Genomic DNA, 17,190 nt, shown 5'->3' with positions numbered 1-17,190 from the left:
ATAGAAACATCAATATTTTCTACTGTATACGTTTTTTAACCACTTGAAGTCTAAGCCTTTTTCTAACATTTGTTGTTTAAAAGTTAAAATCAGTATTTTTTGCTAAAAAATTTTTTAGAATCCACAAACAGTATATACTTTTTTTTTTTTGCAGAGACCCTACCTAGAGAATAAAATGGCGGGTGTGACTTACATATGCGTAATTTAATAAATAGCCTCTGAGGGTGAAAAAAATTCAACATTTAAAAGGGGCGTACCATCATCCAGAATATGAATATATATATAGAGGTACTGGCTCTAAGGTCCCCAGACCAAAGAGCCGAGTACAAGGGTTTTTTTTTGGGCCATGGTTGGACTATCGCGGTACTATAGGCAAGGTATGAGAAGTAAAAAAGACAGGTAAGTAATAAGAAAACATTTTATTGAGTACAAAATCAATAGAAACATAATGGGAAAATATAGAGTTAAAAAATACAATAAATGACCAACATAACACCAGTGTAGTAATCCCAGAAGGGGGAGAAGGACAGTGGGTTGAAAGTCAAATCGAACATCTTTACTAGTTTCGCGGCTATAGCCGATTCATCAGAAGAAAGTCTAAAAGCCCCCGCGCATACGGCGAGGAGGATAGTTGCCACCACATAGGGTCCCGGATGGCGAGGGGGAGGCACTGGTATGGATGATTGGACCTACTTGAATACAAGGTTGTGTAACAGCAAGTAAGGGGCCTCCGAAAAGGGGAGCCCTGGTTTAGGGTTTCTTGAAGGAGCCTTTTTAACTTGGCTGACGGACCTCGGACTCTCTGTGGCCTTATCTGGCTCACAGTGCCACTGACAGGCGTCACTACCCTGACGCTCCCATGGGATCCTCCTATCATGGACACCCTCCAGCGGAGGTTAACTTGGCTCCTTCAAGAAACCGATACCTGGGTTATGGCAGTTAGTTGCTACTATAACACTGGTATTTAACGTCAAAGTAATGACGTATTTGTTTTATTATGGGCCGGTCACCATGTGCTTATAACTTAACGCTCCTCCTGATGAAGCCGTTGTTGACAAAACATGTTGAGGAGAGCAACAGTGTAGACATTATGGAGAAAAGAGACATCAATATTTTCTGCTGTATATGTTATATTTTAATAAGATGTTAATGGATATTTAATAAAGAAAATATTTTTTAAAGAATTGTACGTGTTTTAGCACCCTAAAAATACCATATTTGTTTAAGTTGGTATTTACCAATCAATTGATTAGCGCAGAGTTCGGAGCCACAACCAGGAAGAGCTGCTTGTGGTGTGACCTGGAGAGGATGGGCGAAGGGCTCATGATCAGAAGAGAGACATGGAGGGATCCTTTCTCAAACACGCAAGGGTCTCAGAAGAGAGATCGATGGATGGTGGAGGGCTGATGATCAGATGAAAGGGGTCAAAGATCCCATTTTCTCGCTGAACATCTAAACCTGTGGTTGGGGCTTCATCAGGTTACTCTTCATATCTCATTAGGAATCCATATTCATTATAATTCAACATCTCCTTATGAAGTGTTTCTTACATGATGAAGATCAGCCATGGAGTATATCTGAGGTGTATATCAGGGTGTGCTTCTTCCCCACATGTCCAGCAACATTCATATACAAGACATTTCCCACACTCACTAATACACCTCGAGGGTTGTGTGGGACCCCTGATGTACAGGAAGACAGGACTTCAGTGAGGAACATTTCCCTCACTCAGGACAGGAAAATGGTTTCTCCTCCGTGTCCAATCCCAGATGACTGGGAACGGAAGACTTCTGTGAATGACCATTCCCGTACTCAGGACAGGAAAGTGGCTTCTCACCCATGTGAGTTCTCTGATGTTTGTAAACATTGGACTTCTCTGAAAAACATTTCCCACAATCAGGACAGGAATACGGCTTCTCTCCCGTGTGCAATCTCTGATGTGTATCAAGACGTAACTTAACTGAAAAACTTTTCCCACACTCAGCACAGGAATACGGCTTTTCACCTGTGTGAGACCTCTGATGTGTATAAACATTGGCCTTATCCGAAAAACATTTCCCGCACTCAGGACAAGAATACGGCTTTTCCCCCGTGTGCGATCTCTGATGGGTGGAAAGACTGTAACTATTTGAAAAACACTTCCCACACTCAGCACAGGAATGCGGCTTCTCCCCCCTGTGCAATCTCTGATGTCTGTAAAGATTGGACTTCTCTGGAAAACATTTCCCACACTCAGGACAGGGATACGGCTTTTCCCCCGTGTGAGATCTCTGATGTTTGTAAAGACTGGACCTATGTGAAAAACATTTCCCACACTCAGGACAGGAATACGGCTTCTCCCCCGTGTGTGATCTTTGATGTATCAATAGATGGGCCTTCATGGTAAAAAGCTTATTGCACTCGGGGCAAGAAAACGGCTTCTCACCTGTGTGTGATCTCTGATGTGCGGTTAGATGGGACTTCATAGAAAAACATTTATTGCACTCAGGGCAGGAATATGGCTTCTCCCCTGTGTGAGATCTTCTATGAACATTAAGCGCAGAATTCAAACGGAAACACTTCCCGCAGTCTGTACAGATAAACCTCTTATCCGTTGGGAGGACGGCACCGTCCCGCACAGTCTGAGGTTCCGGATGTGGTGCCAGATGGACATTTGAGGTAGTCGGGTTTTCTCCTGGACTATACTGTGTGATGTCCTCATCTTCTACTTTACAGTCTGGAGACAAAGTGAGACAATCCTCTGAGGTTTTCCTCATCTCCTGTCCATCTACTAAAATACAAATACAAAGATTATTACTAGACATGAGCTGATTGGTTCCCCTAAACCAGGACTCCGCCCACATCAGGCAGCTTTGTCTCTGAGGACCTTACAATTCCCCCCTCAAGGTAACTAGTAAATGGGTCCTCTGATCTCCTACCAGATCATTTCTTTATTCATGGACCTTAGTCAGAGAGTGAGGAAACAACGGGAACTGTCATTTAGAAAAAGTTGTGTGTTACCGGCGCCAAGATAATATCAATATTCTTATTAGGTCTTGCTGCAATAAAAGTGCAACCTCAAAGGTTGGGTTTAGATTTGTGAAGTAAATTGCGCTAACTTATATTTATATAAACATTTTACCATGACTGATCCTGTGAACTTGTTACTCAAAAAACAAAAAGTATATACATGTGTCTATGGTTATTAATTAATGTGCAAACAATCAACAAATAAATAAATAACGATACAGTGCCCTGTGCCAAACTATAACATATGAATTTCTCAATCCATCAAAAAAATGTGAAATATATCAAAAAAGATTTCAAATATGCTACTGTTACAATCCACAGATTGAATGTGCCCCAAAAAAGCAAGACAAATTTGTTATATATGAAAAAAATATAAAATAAAATATATATGTATATGTGCTAAGAAAGTCCTTAATAGATAATATCTTGCTGTGATGCCCAGCTATGTTTCCACCTTCATCGCACATAGTGCCTACACCGTCACCGGATAAAATGGCCACTCACCAGATGGAGCCAGAAATCTGCCTTTGGTTCTTATGGATAACCACTCCCTCCCTCAGGTTTATCAGCAATCACTCCCAATGCTATGGCTGTAGTCTCGTTCTATATCCACTCATGTGACATATAAAAGACTATCATGGTGTAGTATATCAAAGAATTTATTATGATTAAAACATATACAGTTATTCCACTCACACGTAAAACTGCCTGGGAGCCGGCACTGAGCTAACCCTGCCGTAAATAGGAGTATACGAATGTACGAGTATGTCCTGGTCCGCACGTGTGATGCCTCACTTTGTCGCCTGCATTTCGCAACTTAACCACTTCCCGACCGCCGCATGTATATGTACGTCCACAGAATGGCACGTACAGGCCAAGGTACGTCCTTGCCTTTCCGCGGGTCCGGGGCTACATGCGGCGGTTGGATTCCCGCGGGGAGCGATCCGGGACAACGGCGCGGCTATTCGTTTATAGCCGCTCCGTCGCGATCGCTCCCCGGAGCTGAAGAACGGGGAGAGTCGTATGTAAACACGGCTTCCCCGTGCTTCACTGTGGCGGCTGCATCGATCGAGTCATCCCTTTTATAGGGAGACTCGATCGATGACATCAGTCCTACAGCCACACCCCCCTACAGTTGTAAACACACACTAGGTGAACTCTAACTCCTACAGCGCCCCTTGTGGTTAACTCCCAAACTGCAACTGTCATTTTCACAATACAGTAAACAATGCAATTTAAATGCATTTTTTGCTGTGAAAATGACAATGGTCCCAAAAATGTGTCAAAATTCTCCGAAGTGTCCGCCGTAATGTCGCAGTCACGAAAAAAACGCTGATCGCCGCCATTAGTAGTAAAAAAAATAAAAAAAATAAAAATGCAATAAAACTATCCCCTGTTTTGTAAACGCTATAAATTTTGCGCAAACCAACCGATAAACGATTATTGCTATTTTTTTTTACCAAAAATTGGTAGAAGAATACGTATCGGTCTAAACTGAGGAAAAAAAAAATTATATATGTTTTTGGGGGATATTTATTATAGCAAAAAGTAAAAAATATTGCATTTTTTTCAAAATTGTCGCTCTATTTTTGTTTATAGTGCAAAAACTAAAAACCGCAGAGGTGATCAAATACCACCAAAAGAAAGCTCTATTTGTGGGGAAAAAAGGACGCCAATTTTGTTTGGGAGCCACGTCGCACGACCGCGCAATTGTCTGTTAAAGGGACGCAGTCCCGAACTGTAAAAACACCTTGGGTCTTTAGGCAGCATATTGGTCCGGTCCTTAAGTGGTTGAAACATATATAGTTGTTCCACTGACATGTAAAAGTGCCTGGGAGCCGGCACTGAGCTAATCCAGCCGTAAATAGGAGTATACAAATGTACGAGTATGTCCTGGTCCGCACGTGTGATGCCTCACTTTGTCGCCTGCATTTCGCAACTTAATGCGTCATCAGAAGGCTTTTGCTGATGACGCAATAAGTTGCAAAATGCATAGAGGCTGCGGGACCATTGGCAGCTCGTCATGTCCAGTCTGAGTATAACGAGGCTGGGAACGTAGGCGACAAAGTGAGGCATCACACGTGCGGACCAGGACATACTCGTCTAAGGCACAATCTAAGGGTCAGATGTCTGACTTTTGGCTCATGTGGATTATCTCGGAGACAGAACGTCTGGCGACTAAAAGATGTGTATTGTGGGGGGCTCGTTAGTACCCATTGTATGCTGTTGTGGGTGGAGTGTGTCATTGTCCATTTGATTACTGCAAGTATTCTTTTGGGTGTATATAAGAACCTGCCTTCTCAATAAAGATGTTCTCTGCCTGGTACACCCTTCATGAAGTCTTGGCTCATGTTTGGGGGAATATTCTAACCATTGGGAAGAATCATCCTGGAAACTGCATTCATCACCACTATCCCTCGACCTCCTATGGTAGCGATAATCACTCAAGCTCTGCGATTGAGGGACGGAAAGAAGGCCGCAGTACCAGAACCACTGCAGGTCTTAACATTTACACATTCATTAATAATCATAGACACATGTACATACTTTTTGTTTTTTTGAGTAACAAGTTCACAGGATCAGTCGTGGTAAAATGCTTATATACCGTATTTATCGGGGTGTTGCGCGCTCCGGCGTATAGCGCGCACCCCTAATTTCGACCCTAAAATCCTGTAAAAAAAACATTTTATTACATTTTACTACTTACAGTTTTGGTGTCTTGCCCGGCGTCCATCGGCGGCCTCGTCCGGTCCGGCGTCCGTCTGCGCCCTCGGTGGTGTCCTCCCGGCTTCTCCCCCGCTGTCTTCATGTCGAATCCCCGCTTCCCGCGCTCAGTTTGAAGCCGAGCCTGGCCAAATGTACCCGAGTGTACTGCGCTCAGTATATGTCGGCGCAGGCATTCAAACACAGCGCGGGAAGAAGGTATCGGCGTATATCGCGCACCCACGATTTTGCCCTGATTTTCAGGGCAAAAAAGTGGGCGATATACGCCGATAAATACGGTAAATATAAGTTAGCGCAATTTACTTCACAGAAAACTGTCTTTTATAGGAGTGACAGTGATGAGTGATAGTGGGGGTGGGGGGGCAATCGTCCTATAATCCTCTCATTACCATCTTCCCAACTTTCACATGTCTGATGCTGGAGGCCAATAGAGCGAGGGCTTCCCTTGCGGCTAAGCTCCAAACTCCCCTGAAGGTGGAACAGGAGGAGTCAGATTCAAAGAAGCACGGGTTGCCTGCTGGAATAGCTTGCAAGGATGTTCTTAGTGGAGTGTTGTCAGACAAGATGTTCAGGTACTCAGATGAAACACCAAGATAGTGGCAGCAGACCAGCCGCATCCGTGGGAAGTAGCAGGAGTTAGGAGAGAAGTGATAGTAAGGTACCGGGTATGGACAAGTGCAAGCATAGTCTGAAGGGTAGCTAAGGCCATATGCAGGTGAGCAGGATAAGACAGTAAGTTGAACAAGTCAAGGTCAGATCAGGATGTAGGCAGGAGACAAGTCCAAGAGCAAGCCGAGTCAGTAACAAGTATACACAGATGCAAGGATATCACAGGAGCAAATCATCAGATATCAAATGTCCAGCTGGTAGGAAATGGGTGTAATAAGAGAATACATATTATGTGTATATATAGCAGTGAGTGGAGGAGAGAGCGCAGAAGTCAGGAGTATGTCATTTACAGCATAGAGTATATAGTGCAGGGGTCAGGAGTATGTAATGTCCAAATTAGAGTATATAGTGCAAGAATGTGTACCATACATTACACCAATCAGCCAAAATATCATGCCCATCAACCAAATATTGAGTAGGTCCCCCTTTTGCCAAGACCTAAAACGCATGTCCCAGGTGCCTAGGTCAAGCATCGTCTACACCAAGAATATACATTTTGCTGCCAGCTGAACCCCAGAATCTCCATAAATCCAGTCTAGAGACATAAATTGTGTCTGCAGCACAGAGAAGGAAGATTATCCGAGAGAAATACAGGACGGGGAACACAGCTCAGGAAAGTGACCAGGGGATTACAGGCTGATATCACCCAGTCCCCGCCCTACTCTGGACCAATCAGTGAGCAGTATGGGTGGAGGAATGGATTTAGTGTTAATGACCCACCTGTGCTGATCTCTGTAGGAGTGTCCTCCTCTATAAATGTCCCCGTTATTCCATCCTCCTCCATAGACTGCTGATCATCCCTCACATACGTCTCTTCTTCTTCTGATTTCACCTCGACTTTTATATCCATCAGATCTTCACCCTAAACCAAGAAAATTAGAGAAATGCGCACCTTGTAAGGTCCATAAATCTACTCCATGAGTCACTTTGAAGTTCTAGATGCTCCTTTCCACCAACCTTGCAATAAGGAGGGATGATGTGACCTTCCTGTGTGGAATCCCGGGAATACAGAGGACGGGGACATCTCTCTGGTGGGTTCCTGGTATTAGGTGGCTCCATCATATCCTTGTGTCCTTCTGAAAACTCCTCCATCACTCCATACTCCTCATCCTCCTCTTTATACTCTTCTTTAACAATAATATTATCATCCCCGAGGTTTCCACTCTGAATATATAATAAAACATTCATTATAATAAACATGCTTGTATATAAATCAGAACCACCAATAATTGTTCCTCATCTACCTGATGATGGTGGGGGATGGTGTGACCTTCCTGTGTGGAATCCCGGGAATACAGAGGACGGGGACATCTCTCTGGTGGGTTCCCATTACTGGATCCATCTGTAGGAAACACACACACTGACTGAATACATTGTTTCTATGTGTTTATCAGATGATGGGGGATCTAGGTGGAGCCTCCGTACTGCTCTCTCCTTTACAATAAAGTCTCCTCTTACCCGGTGATGTGAGGGGCGGCTGATTCTCCATCATGACGTCCTTGTAGAGATCCTTGTGTCCTTCTAAATACTCCTACATAGGGAAATAGACAGTAACACCACTTAGGAACCTGATATTTACAATGATACAGTCACCATCCAGACACACCCCTTGTCTGTTACTGGATAATGTCCCAGAATCCTCCTCACCTCTCCTGTCAGCAGCTCCATCATCTTCTTGGTGACTTCTAGAATCTTCTTCATGTTGTGTCTCTCGGGTTTTAGGGAGTCACATGGAGGCACTGTGATGGTCATGTGATCACCGGACTTCACAAGAGGAAATCTCTGTATTGGAGAACCAATAGGAAGATCATGTTAGACTCCCAGAATCCTCCTCACCTCTCCGGTCAGGTCTGTGTTATATTAATAGAGATAAGAGTGATGTCATGTGACCTCCCAGAATCCTCCTCACCTCTCCGGTCAGGTCTGTATTATTAATAGAGATAAGAGTGATGTCATGTGACTAGAGGTCGACCGATATGGGTTTTTCTCTGGCCGATACCGATGCCGATATTTAGAATTTGGGGTGGCCGATGGCCGATATATGATGCCGATTTTTGCGGCCGATATTTTAGGCCGATTTTTATTTTTTGGCAGGTGGCGCTAATTGGCACTGGCAGGTTGCACTGGATGGCACTGGCAGGTGACATTGGTTGGCACTAAGGTGAAACTGGAAGGTGGCACTAATTGGCATGTGGCACTGGATGGCATTGGCAGGTGAAACTGGTTGGTACTGGCAGGTGGCACTAATTGGCAATAGTTGGCACTGGCATGTGGCACTAATTGGCAGGTGGCACTGGATGGCAATAGTTAGCCTTGGCAGGTGGCACTGGATGGCCTTGGCAGGTGGCACTGGATGGCACTAGTTGGCACTGGCAGGCACTAGTTGGCACTGGCAGATGGCACTAGTTGGCACTGGATGGCCTTGGCAGGTGGCACTGGATGGCCTTGGCAGGTGGCACTGGATGGCACTAGTTGGCACTGGCAGATGGCACTGGATGGCATTGGCAGGTGGCACTGGATGGCATTGGCAGGTGGCACTGGATGGCATTGGCACTGCCAGGTGGCACTGGATGGCACTAGATGGTATTGGCAGGTGGCACTGGATGGCGTTGCCACTGGCAGGTGGCACTGGATGGCATTGACAGGTGGCACTGGATGGTATTAACAGATGGCACTAGTTGGCATTGGCAGGTGGAACTAGTTGGCATTGGCAGGTGGCACTGGATGGCACTAGTTTGCACTGGTGGGTGGAACTGGATGGCACTAGTTGGCACTGGCAGATGGCATTGGCAGGTGGCACTGGATGGCCTTGGCAGGTGGCACTAGTTGGCACTGGCAGGTGGCACTGGATGGCACTAGTTGGCACTGGCAGGTGGCACTGGATGGCCTTGGCAGGTGGCACTGGATGGCACTAGTTGGCACTGACAGGTGGCACTGGATGGCACTAGTTGGCACTGACAGGTGGCACTGGATGGCACTAGTTGGCACTGGCAGGTGGCACTAGTTGGCACTGGATGGCATTGGCAGGTGGCACTGGATGGCATTGGCAGGTGGCACTGGATGGCATTGGCAGGTGGCACTGGATGGCATTGGCAGGTGGCACTGGATGGCACTGCCAGGTGGCACTGGATGGCAGTAGATGGCATTGACAGGTGGCACTGGATGGCATTGGCAGGTGGCACTAGTTGGCATTGGCAGGTGGCGCTGGATGGCATTGGCAGGTGACACTGGCTGGTTGGCATTAGCAGGTTTCACAGCACATAATGTAGCTGATGTGTGAAACTCTCTCTATACAGTTTCACATGGTGCTGCAGAGAGCGGAGAGAGAAGCTCAGATTCATTGTGATGTTGAAGGTGGGCGGGACCCGGGTTGGGCAGGACTCAGCTGTCCAACACCAGCCAATGGGATGAGATCATTGGCTGGAATGCTGTCCCGCCCACCTTCAACATCACGATGAATCTGAGCTCCTCTGTCTCTGCAGCACCATGTGAAACTGTTTCACACATTCAGCTACATTATGTGCTGTGAAACTGTGAGAGCAGAGAGAGAGAGAGGAGTTCAGATTCATCGTGATGTTGGAGGTGGGCGGGACCCGGGGTGGGCAGCTATCCAGCCAATAATCTCATCCCATTGGCTGGTGTTGGACAGCTGAGTCCCGCCCACCCCGGGTCCCGCCCACCCCGACATCAGTCCGACAGCTCCATTCTCTATCTCCTTAGTGTTTCACACACACGGCACTGCTCTGCAGACAGTGTGGAGAAGGGAGGGGGAACCCCATGTTCCTCCTTCCTTCTCCACACTCTGCTGATGCAGATCTGCTAAATATCGGCCACATTTGGATAATAATCGGCCGATGCCGATTTCTCCAAAATGACTGAATATCGGCCCGATATATCGGCCAGCCGATATATCGGTCGACCTCTACATGTGACCTCCCAGAATCCTCCTCACCTCTCCGGTCAGGTCTGTGTATTATTAATAGAGATAAGAGTGATGTCATGTGACCTCCCAGAATCCTCCTCACCTCTCCGGTCAGCAGGTAGATGATCTCCAGGGTGAGGTTTAGTATCCTCTCAGTCATGTGACTCCGGGCCTCCTCCATCCTCATTGGTCATGTGATGTATACAGGTTTCCTGTAGACCAATAATTGATAAGAGAGAATGATGAGGACTGTACTGGTTGTACAATATTAGGATGGAGGTGTATGAGGGATAATATGAGGGTCTATATCATGTAAGAACAGCCCCCTCCCCCCAGTGAGATTACACATAAAGGAACATTACTTTTAGTATGGTTTTAGTGTCCAGGCGCCTCTAACCCTTTATGTCTATAGAAACCCCCCATCCCCAATAAACGTGGTATAATCCATTAGTTTAGACTGATGAGGTGAAAAGATGATTGGTGGGAAATGTGACACATCTCGAAAATGAAGAGAATTCTCTATGGGGAATGTTCTGCCCCTGAAGGGGTTAATCTAGGTTTCCACACTATATATGTGTGTATCATCATCTGCTGGAGATAAAAGACGTCACAGTGACTATGGAGGAAGAGGACGGACATGACGGGGTTACTGGGTGTAAATAGAAGATAAGATCTTATTACCTCCTCAGCTGCAACTTCCAGCAATGTCTTCCCTCTTTGTTCTCCCGACTCACCTCTTACCCGGAACTTCCTGTTTGTATCTGACATCACTTCCTGTCTTCCATAGAGACTTCCTTTCTCCTAGGTAGAAGTGAGATCACCATCTTGTGGATCTCAGAGGAACTGCGCTCCCAAAAAACATCTCGTAGTGTGAACACGGCCTTGTGCTGTGTGTGTATGTATTATATATCCTTATAGATGGGGTCATCTCCACACCCACCAAGGGGGAGAGAAATATATTACTGCCTAGTCCAGCCTTTCTCAGCCAGGGTTCCTCCAAAGGGTTCTAGGGGTTCCTTGAGCAATGGACAACTTCTGTCTCTCAGTAACAACTGACATCAATGATCTGTAAGGAGGGCAGTCTTCCCACTGATGACAATGTAAGAATGTCTTTCTCCACTGACCACAGATATTACGGGATCCTTCTCCCATTGGTCACCACTGTAAAAGACCAATAAACAGACCACTAAAACTAGAGCTCTGGGTGTGGACGGAACCCATGTTTAAACAGAATTTGGCTTGTTTAGGCGGTTGGCGAATGGATGAACTAAATAGGTGTTCAGCCAATTCCAACTTTTGGCTGCAGTATTACTCCCGCCTCTAAATGTGGCAGCTTCCTGCTCAGGTTGGTTGATAGGAGGTTTGTTGTCACAACTGTCCTAACACCCAGTGATGTACACCCACCAGGCTTATTCAGTTGTATACTGGGGATTTGCTGGTTGGCCAGTTAATGTAAACAAAATATAAAAAGAAGCACAAAAAAAGCTTTTTATGTTGAGTAGTTTATTGTTCCTTAAGTAAGGGTTTGTCTCCCTCTAGTGACCGCTGAACTCTATCAGGATATTCCTTCTGTTTAAGAAGCAAACAGTTATGCATTGTGGGATATATAGTTTGATGAGGAAGTGACTCCTGTTTTTAAACCAGTCTGGAAACTACTAGACCCACAATGCCAGGTCACAGACCCACAATGCCAAGTTACAGAACAGCCTGTTGGGTAGAGAGATAAAAGGACAGGCGTGGCTTGTTTTCGGCCTCTCTGGACGCCATTCAATTGCCAGCAGGAGGTCTGTGTGTGTGACCAGGAGTGAGAGACTGTGGCCTACAGCGGAGAGTCAGATCGCCTGCCCCAGAGGGATCTTTGTGGACGGCCCTGCTAATCGAGCGAGTGGATCGGCCTGCGTTTCGGAGCGTTTGGGGCCATCTGCCTTCCTGCCCATCTGGAGTGGCAGCACGGCATGGTGGAGCCATCTTCACTGACGGAAGCACCAGGAAGGGATTCCGGACAGAGTCTGCCAGCCAGCTGGGATCCACAGTGGTGAGAGGGCACCTGCCTAGTAGTGACTGAAGTATTGCTGAGTGAGTTTCTTTTCTACAGACTGCTGCTGAGACCTGTAGTTCCACGGCTGTGGATCTGCTGCACCTGAGCATCTTACAAGCAGACTCCTTTGCCCCATGCTGTAAGGTCAGTACTGTATTACTCACATATTAAAGGAATTGCAAGTGGGAATAGTTCTTCAGATAAGGAATCCATAGCCTCGTATTTCTACAGTCATTGCTTTCCCTCTGTTTCTCTTGGATTACAAAGAATTACACAACTCAACACTGCAATATAAAATAAGCTAGCTGAAGACAAACTGGAACTTGAGGAACATTCACCACTTTATTCCTTTACAAAGCTTACTGCTCTACATTGGAGAAGTGCTCTGAGCTGCAACCTAGGGGGAGCCATTTAGTGAGATATAGTTAGAATTTGTATTGTATTACTGTATTCACTGTTGTGCATTCTCTTAGTGCATTGGTCTGTGTGCTGAGGCCTCAGTGGGAAGGTATTCAATACATGTGTGAAAAGGTATTGAAGATCTATCTCCCGTTGCACCTGTTCACATATACCCTCATCAAGTTGTTACTGGGTACAAGTGTATATCATTGTATTGAACAAATACCTCTGTCAATCATAACCTGTGTTCATTCAGTGTTTAATCGTACCATTCCTTTGTGTCATCTTTTACCATAGTAAACGTTCTTTGAGTGGTTTAGTGACTTTGTCTCAGTTTCTCATTACTAACGTAGTATTTTATAATGGAACCCAAGGTGTCAGAGTTAAGAGAGGGTCTGCAGAGTCGGGGTGGCCAATGGGGTATAAAGTCAATCAGCAGCCCCCATGGGGGTCCCGCTACATTTGGAGGTCCCACCGAGATACCCTATCTGGGATCAGATGATGCGTCCAGAGTGGAAGAGACCATGGACTCAGCTACAGTCGCACAGTGGAGTCAGGAGTATGGGAATCGGCAAACCATAGTTCTGAGATTACCAGGAGTCCGGTGGTTTGACAGGGAGGTACGGCAGTTGATGAGGAAGGTCGCTCCGGAAAAGGGGTCCTACCTCTTGGACCTGAAACATGAGTTTGAAGAAGACTGCACATATGCCCTGATAGAATGGAAGGAGAGTATTCTGGCCGAGTTCCTGAAGGGTGTTGTGAGCTTTATATGCCACATGAGTTCGACTCGAACATCGGGTGTTCGACCGAATTTGCCCGCTCGTGGCAAATTCGACTGCCGTATAATGCACTGTAAGATCGCAGTGCATTGCTGTATGATAATTGGCCAAAGCATGCACTATGACCCACATACTTTGGCCAATCCCATCCCTCTCAGCTAAGAGAGCCATAATTGGCCAAAGGCAGGGTGCCTTTGGTCAATCATGGCTCAGGGGCACTAAGTTCACACCCCACACTATATAAGGCTACCTGCACGTCGGCCCTGTGTAGTGTGTTGTTGGTGTGGACGGAGATAGTGTGATATAGATTGAGCAGGCAGGCAGGTTATTCAATTAGCTGCAGTGTATTCAATATATATATATATATATATATATAAACAGTCAGTCCTGTGTATATATATATATATATATATATATATATATACTCTGCATCCAGTGTAGCCTATATCTGACTGCATACCATTCCTGGTGTACTTTTTCTAATATACTTCACGCGATGTACACAGTACACAATACCGTTCACCCCTAGTGCAGTTGCTACTACTTTTCTGGTGGTGTACAAAGTACACAATACAGTGTGTAGTGTGGTTTTGATAAACAAAATTTACATAATGTCTGGAAGGCCACCAAGGAGAGGCAGACGCTCACAGGCCACTAAAAGAGGGCAAGCAGGCTCTGTGTCTACAGTCAACAGTGCTGGTTTTGGACACGGTGCATACTCTGCATCTGCCCGTGTTATTGAGCCAGAACATGCAGAAGAGTTGGTGGAGTGGATAACGAAGCCGTCCTCATCCTCTGTCACCCAGGCTCAGAGTAGTTTGCCTGCCAATGCAGCTGCTAGAGTGGCCTATTCCATCGGCTCCATGTCATCAGTCAATCCTTCCCTAGCCCCACCATCATGCATGGAGGAGTCCCCCGAACTGTTCGACCACAGTGTCGGGTACATGCTGCTGGAGGATGCGCAGCGTTTTGAAGGCTCCGATGATGGTACCCAGGTTGAAGAAGATAGTAACGTGAGCCTAGAGAGAGGGGGTGCCCAAGGACAAGAAACTGGCAGTCATGTTCCTCCAGCTGCAGCATATTGCCAAGTTTTCTCCAGTGATGAGGAGGGAGGGGATGATGAGGTCACTGACTCTACTTGGGTCCCTGATAGAAGAGAGGAGGAGGAGGAGGCACATCTCCAACGAGGCAGGATGCCCTCCAGGGGGCAGCCACCCTATTGCATCACATCGTAGAGCTAAGCATGTGCTGCTGACTCCCCGCTTATTTTTAAAACTTCTTTTGATGTGGGCCTTTTTTGACACATGTGAAACAGATCGCACCATTGCGGTTTGTAACATATGTCTGAAGCGTGTCAAGCTTGGCCATAACAGCAGCCGCTTGGGCACCACATGCTTGACCAGACATATGACAACCTCCCATGCAGTTTGTTGGCAAGAGCACTTAAAAGACCCTCATCAAAGAACAAGGCAGACCTCTCCTTGCTCCTCATCTTGGATCTCCAACCCCACTATACCCTCAGTCCTCTCAGAGACCTGCACTGAGAGGAATGAAGGTATAGCAATAAGTGTCCTAATTATTTGCGGCCAATCTGCTAGCGGTACACCAACATCCGATTGTAGCAGGCAAATTCCCCTACCCCAGTTGCTAAACCGTCAAAAGAAATTCGGTCCCAGCCATCCACATGCTCAGCGTCTGAATGCTAGCTTGGCCAAATTGCTAGCACTGCAACTTCTGCCTTTTGAGCTGGTAGACTCTGCCCCCCTTCGTGAATTTGTGGAATGTGCGGTACCTCAGTGGCAGGTTCCCAAACGCCATTTCATTTCACGGAAGGCCATTCCGGCTCTCTACCGGCATGTGGAAAGCAATGTCTTGGCCTCGTTGGACAGGGCGGTCAGCAGTAAGGTGCATATTACCGCAGACTCGTGGTCCAGCAGGCATGGACAGCGACATTACCTTTCTTTCACGATGCACTGGGTAGCTCTGCTGGCAGCTGGGAAGGATGCAGGGCAGAGTTCAGTATTGTTAGAGCTTGATCCGACACCACGCCTTCAAAATGCTAGTGGTCATTCTGCCACAGCTCTCTCCTCCACCCCCTCCTATTCTTCTTCCTCTATGGTCTCTTCCTCTGCAAATTTGTCCTCTGAACCAACAGTACTCCGTAGGCTTTCAAGGGGCTACGCAAGCACTCAGGCAAAAAGATGCCATGTGGTGCTTGAGTTGGTCTACTTAGGGGACAGGAGCCACACTGGAGCAGAGATTCTGTCAGCTCTGCAGGGGCAGGCTCAGAGATGGTTGAAGCCACACCAGCTTCAGCCAGGCATGGTTGTATGCGACAATGGCACCAACCTCCTCTCCGCCCTCCGACAGGGACACTTGACCCATGTTCCCTGTTTATCTCATGTCCTGAATTTGGTGGTGCAGTGGTTCTTAAGCAGGTACCCGGGCTTACAGGATCTCCTGAGGCAGGCCAGGAAAGTCTGGGGTCATTTCCGCCAGTCATATAATGCCAGTGCTCGGCTGTCTGACATTCAAAAGGAATGCAACCTGCCCAAGAACCGCCTCATTTGTGACATGCCCACCAGGTGGAACTCAATGTTGCAGCAGCTGCACATGCAGCAGAGGGCCATCAATGAGTACCTGTGGGCATGGGCGTCCGCTCCATAGGGCAAGGGAGGGCGTTTGCCCCCCCCTGGAGCCGCGGCCGCCTCTCGCACATCGCTGGTCCAGGGCCGCCTGCGCCGCGATTGTCACTGTCTCTGTGAGTGGCCTGTCATGTGTCTGTGCGCTCGTGTCGTCTGCATAGTCCTGCACTTGTTCCGCTCCGCTCCCGCCCCTGTTTGCCGCCAGCCAATAGATGATCGCGCTCCTTCTAACTTTACAGCCCCGCCCGGCGCTCGTCCTGGCGGCGTGACGTCATTCACGCGGGAGGGGATCATCGTGGAATGGATGGGAGGACCATAGAGCTGCTCTACTGCCTGCACCAAGAGGAGCCAGCGCTGCTGTTTAGGCAAGTTCAGCACTAGGCTAGCACACACTTGGCTGGAATAATAACACAATCACAATTTCGCATAGCTAATCGTGTATGTACTAGGTTCATTGGGAGTTAGCATTGGTGCAAATAGATAAAACTTCAAGCTTTTAGGATGTAGACAGATGTTTGCCAGTTCACTTATTGAAAACCTGTTCTGTAAATGTTTTTAGGCTTCTAGTGTGTTGAGCCTCTGAGGCCTTTCTCCTTCTGAAAATTCATCAGTGACCAGTAAAATCATTATTTTGAGGGGGGTATGTGAATATGAAGACTGTGATCTTTTTAATATGCAGCAATGGCAGGGGGGGGGGGGGGGGTAAATGTCCTGCACTGGTCATGGTAACTTATGTATTAATGTCCTGTGCACTGTGTAGGACATTTACCCCCCTCCCCCCGCCGCTATGCTGCATATTAAAAAAATCACAGACAGTCATCAAAGTTAATAATCTTCAGACTGCATCATTCTGTATGCAGTCTGAAGATTATTAACTGTGATGACTGTCTGTGATTTTTTTAATATTCAGCATGACGGCGGGGGGGAGGAGGGGGTAAATGTCCTACACAGTTGCACTGGTCATAGTAACTCATGTATTAATGTCCTGCACTGTGCAGGACATTA

The 17,190-nt window shown here is 46.8% G+C and overlaps 1 protein-coding gene across 1 annotated transcript in view; it reads right to left on the bottom strand.

Annotated features, from left to right (window-relative positions):
* Nucleotides 1–1,669: 1,669 nt before the first annotated feature.
* LOC120910661 overlaps nt 1,670–17,190 on the bottom strand; it is a 148,491-nt gene continuing 132,970 nt past the window's right edge. The window contains 1 exon segment of the mRNA XM_040322414.1: nt 1,670–2,359. Coding sequence (XP_040178348.1) covers nt 1,725–2,359 — 635 coding nt within the window. The 3' untranslated portion in view covers nt 1,670–1,724.

This window comes from Rana temporaria, chromosome 8 (assembly GCF_905171775.1).
Source record: "Rana temporaria chromosome 8, aRanTem1.1, whole genome shotgun sequence".
Lineage (NCBI taxonomy): Eukaryota > Metazoa > Chordata > Amphibia > Anura > Ranidae > Rana > Rana temporaria.
Note: the sequence above shows the minus strand (reverse complement) of the source record. Positions and strands in the feature narration are given on the sequence as shown.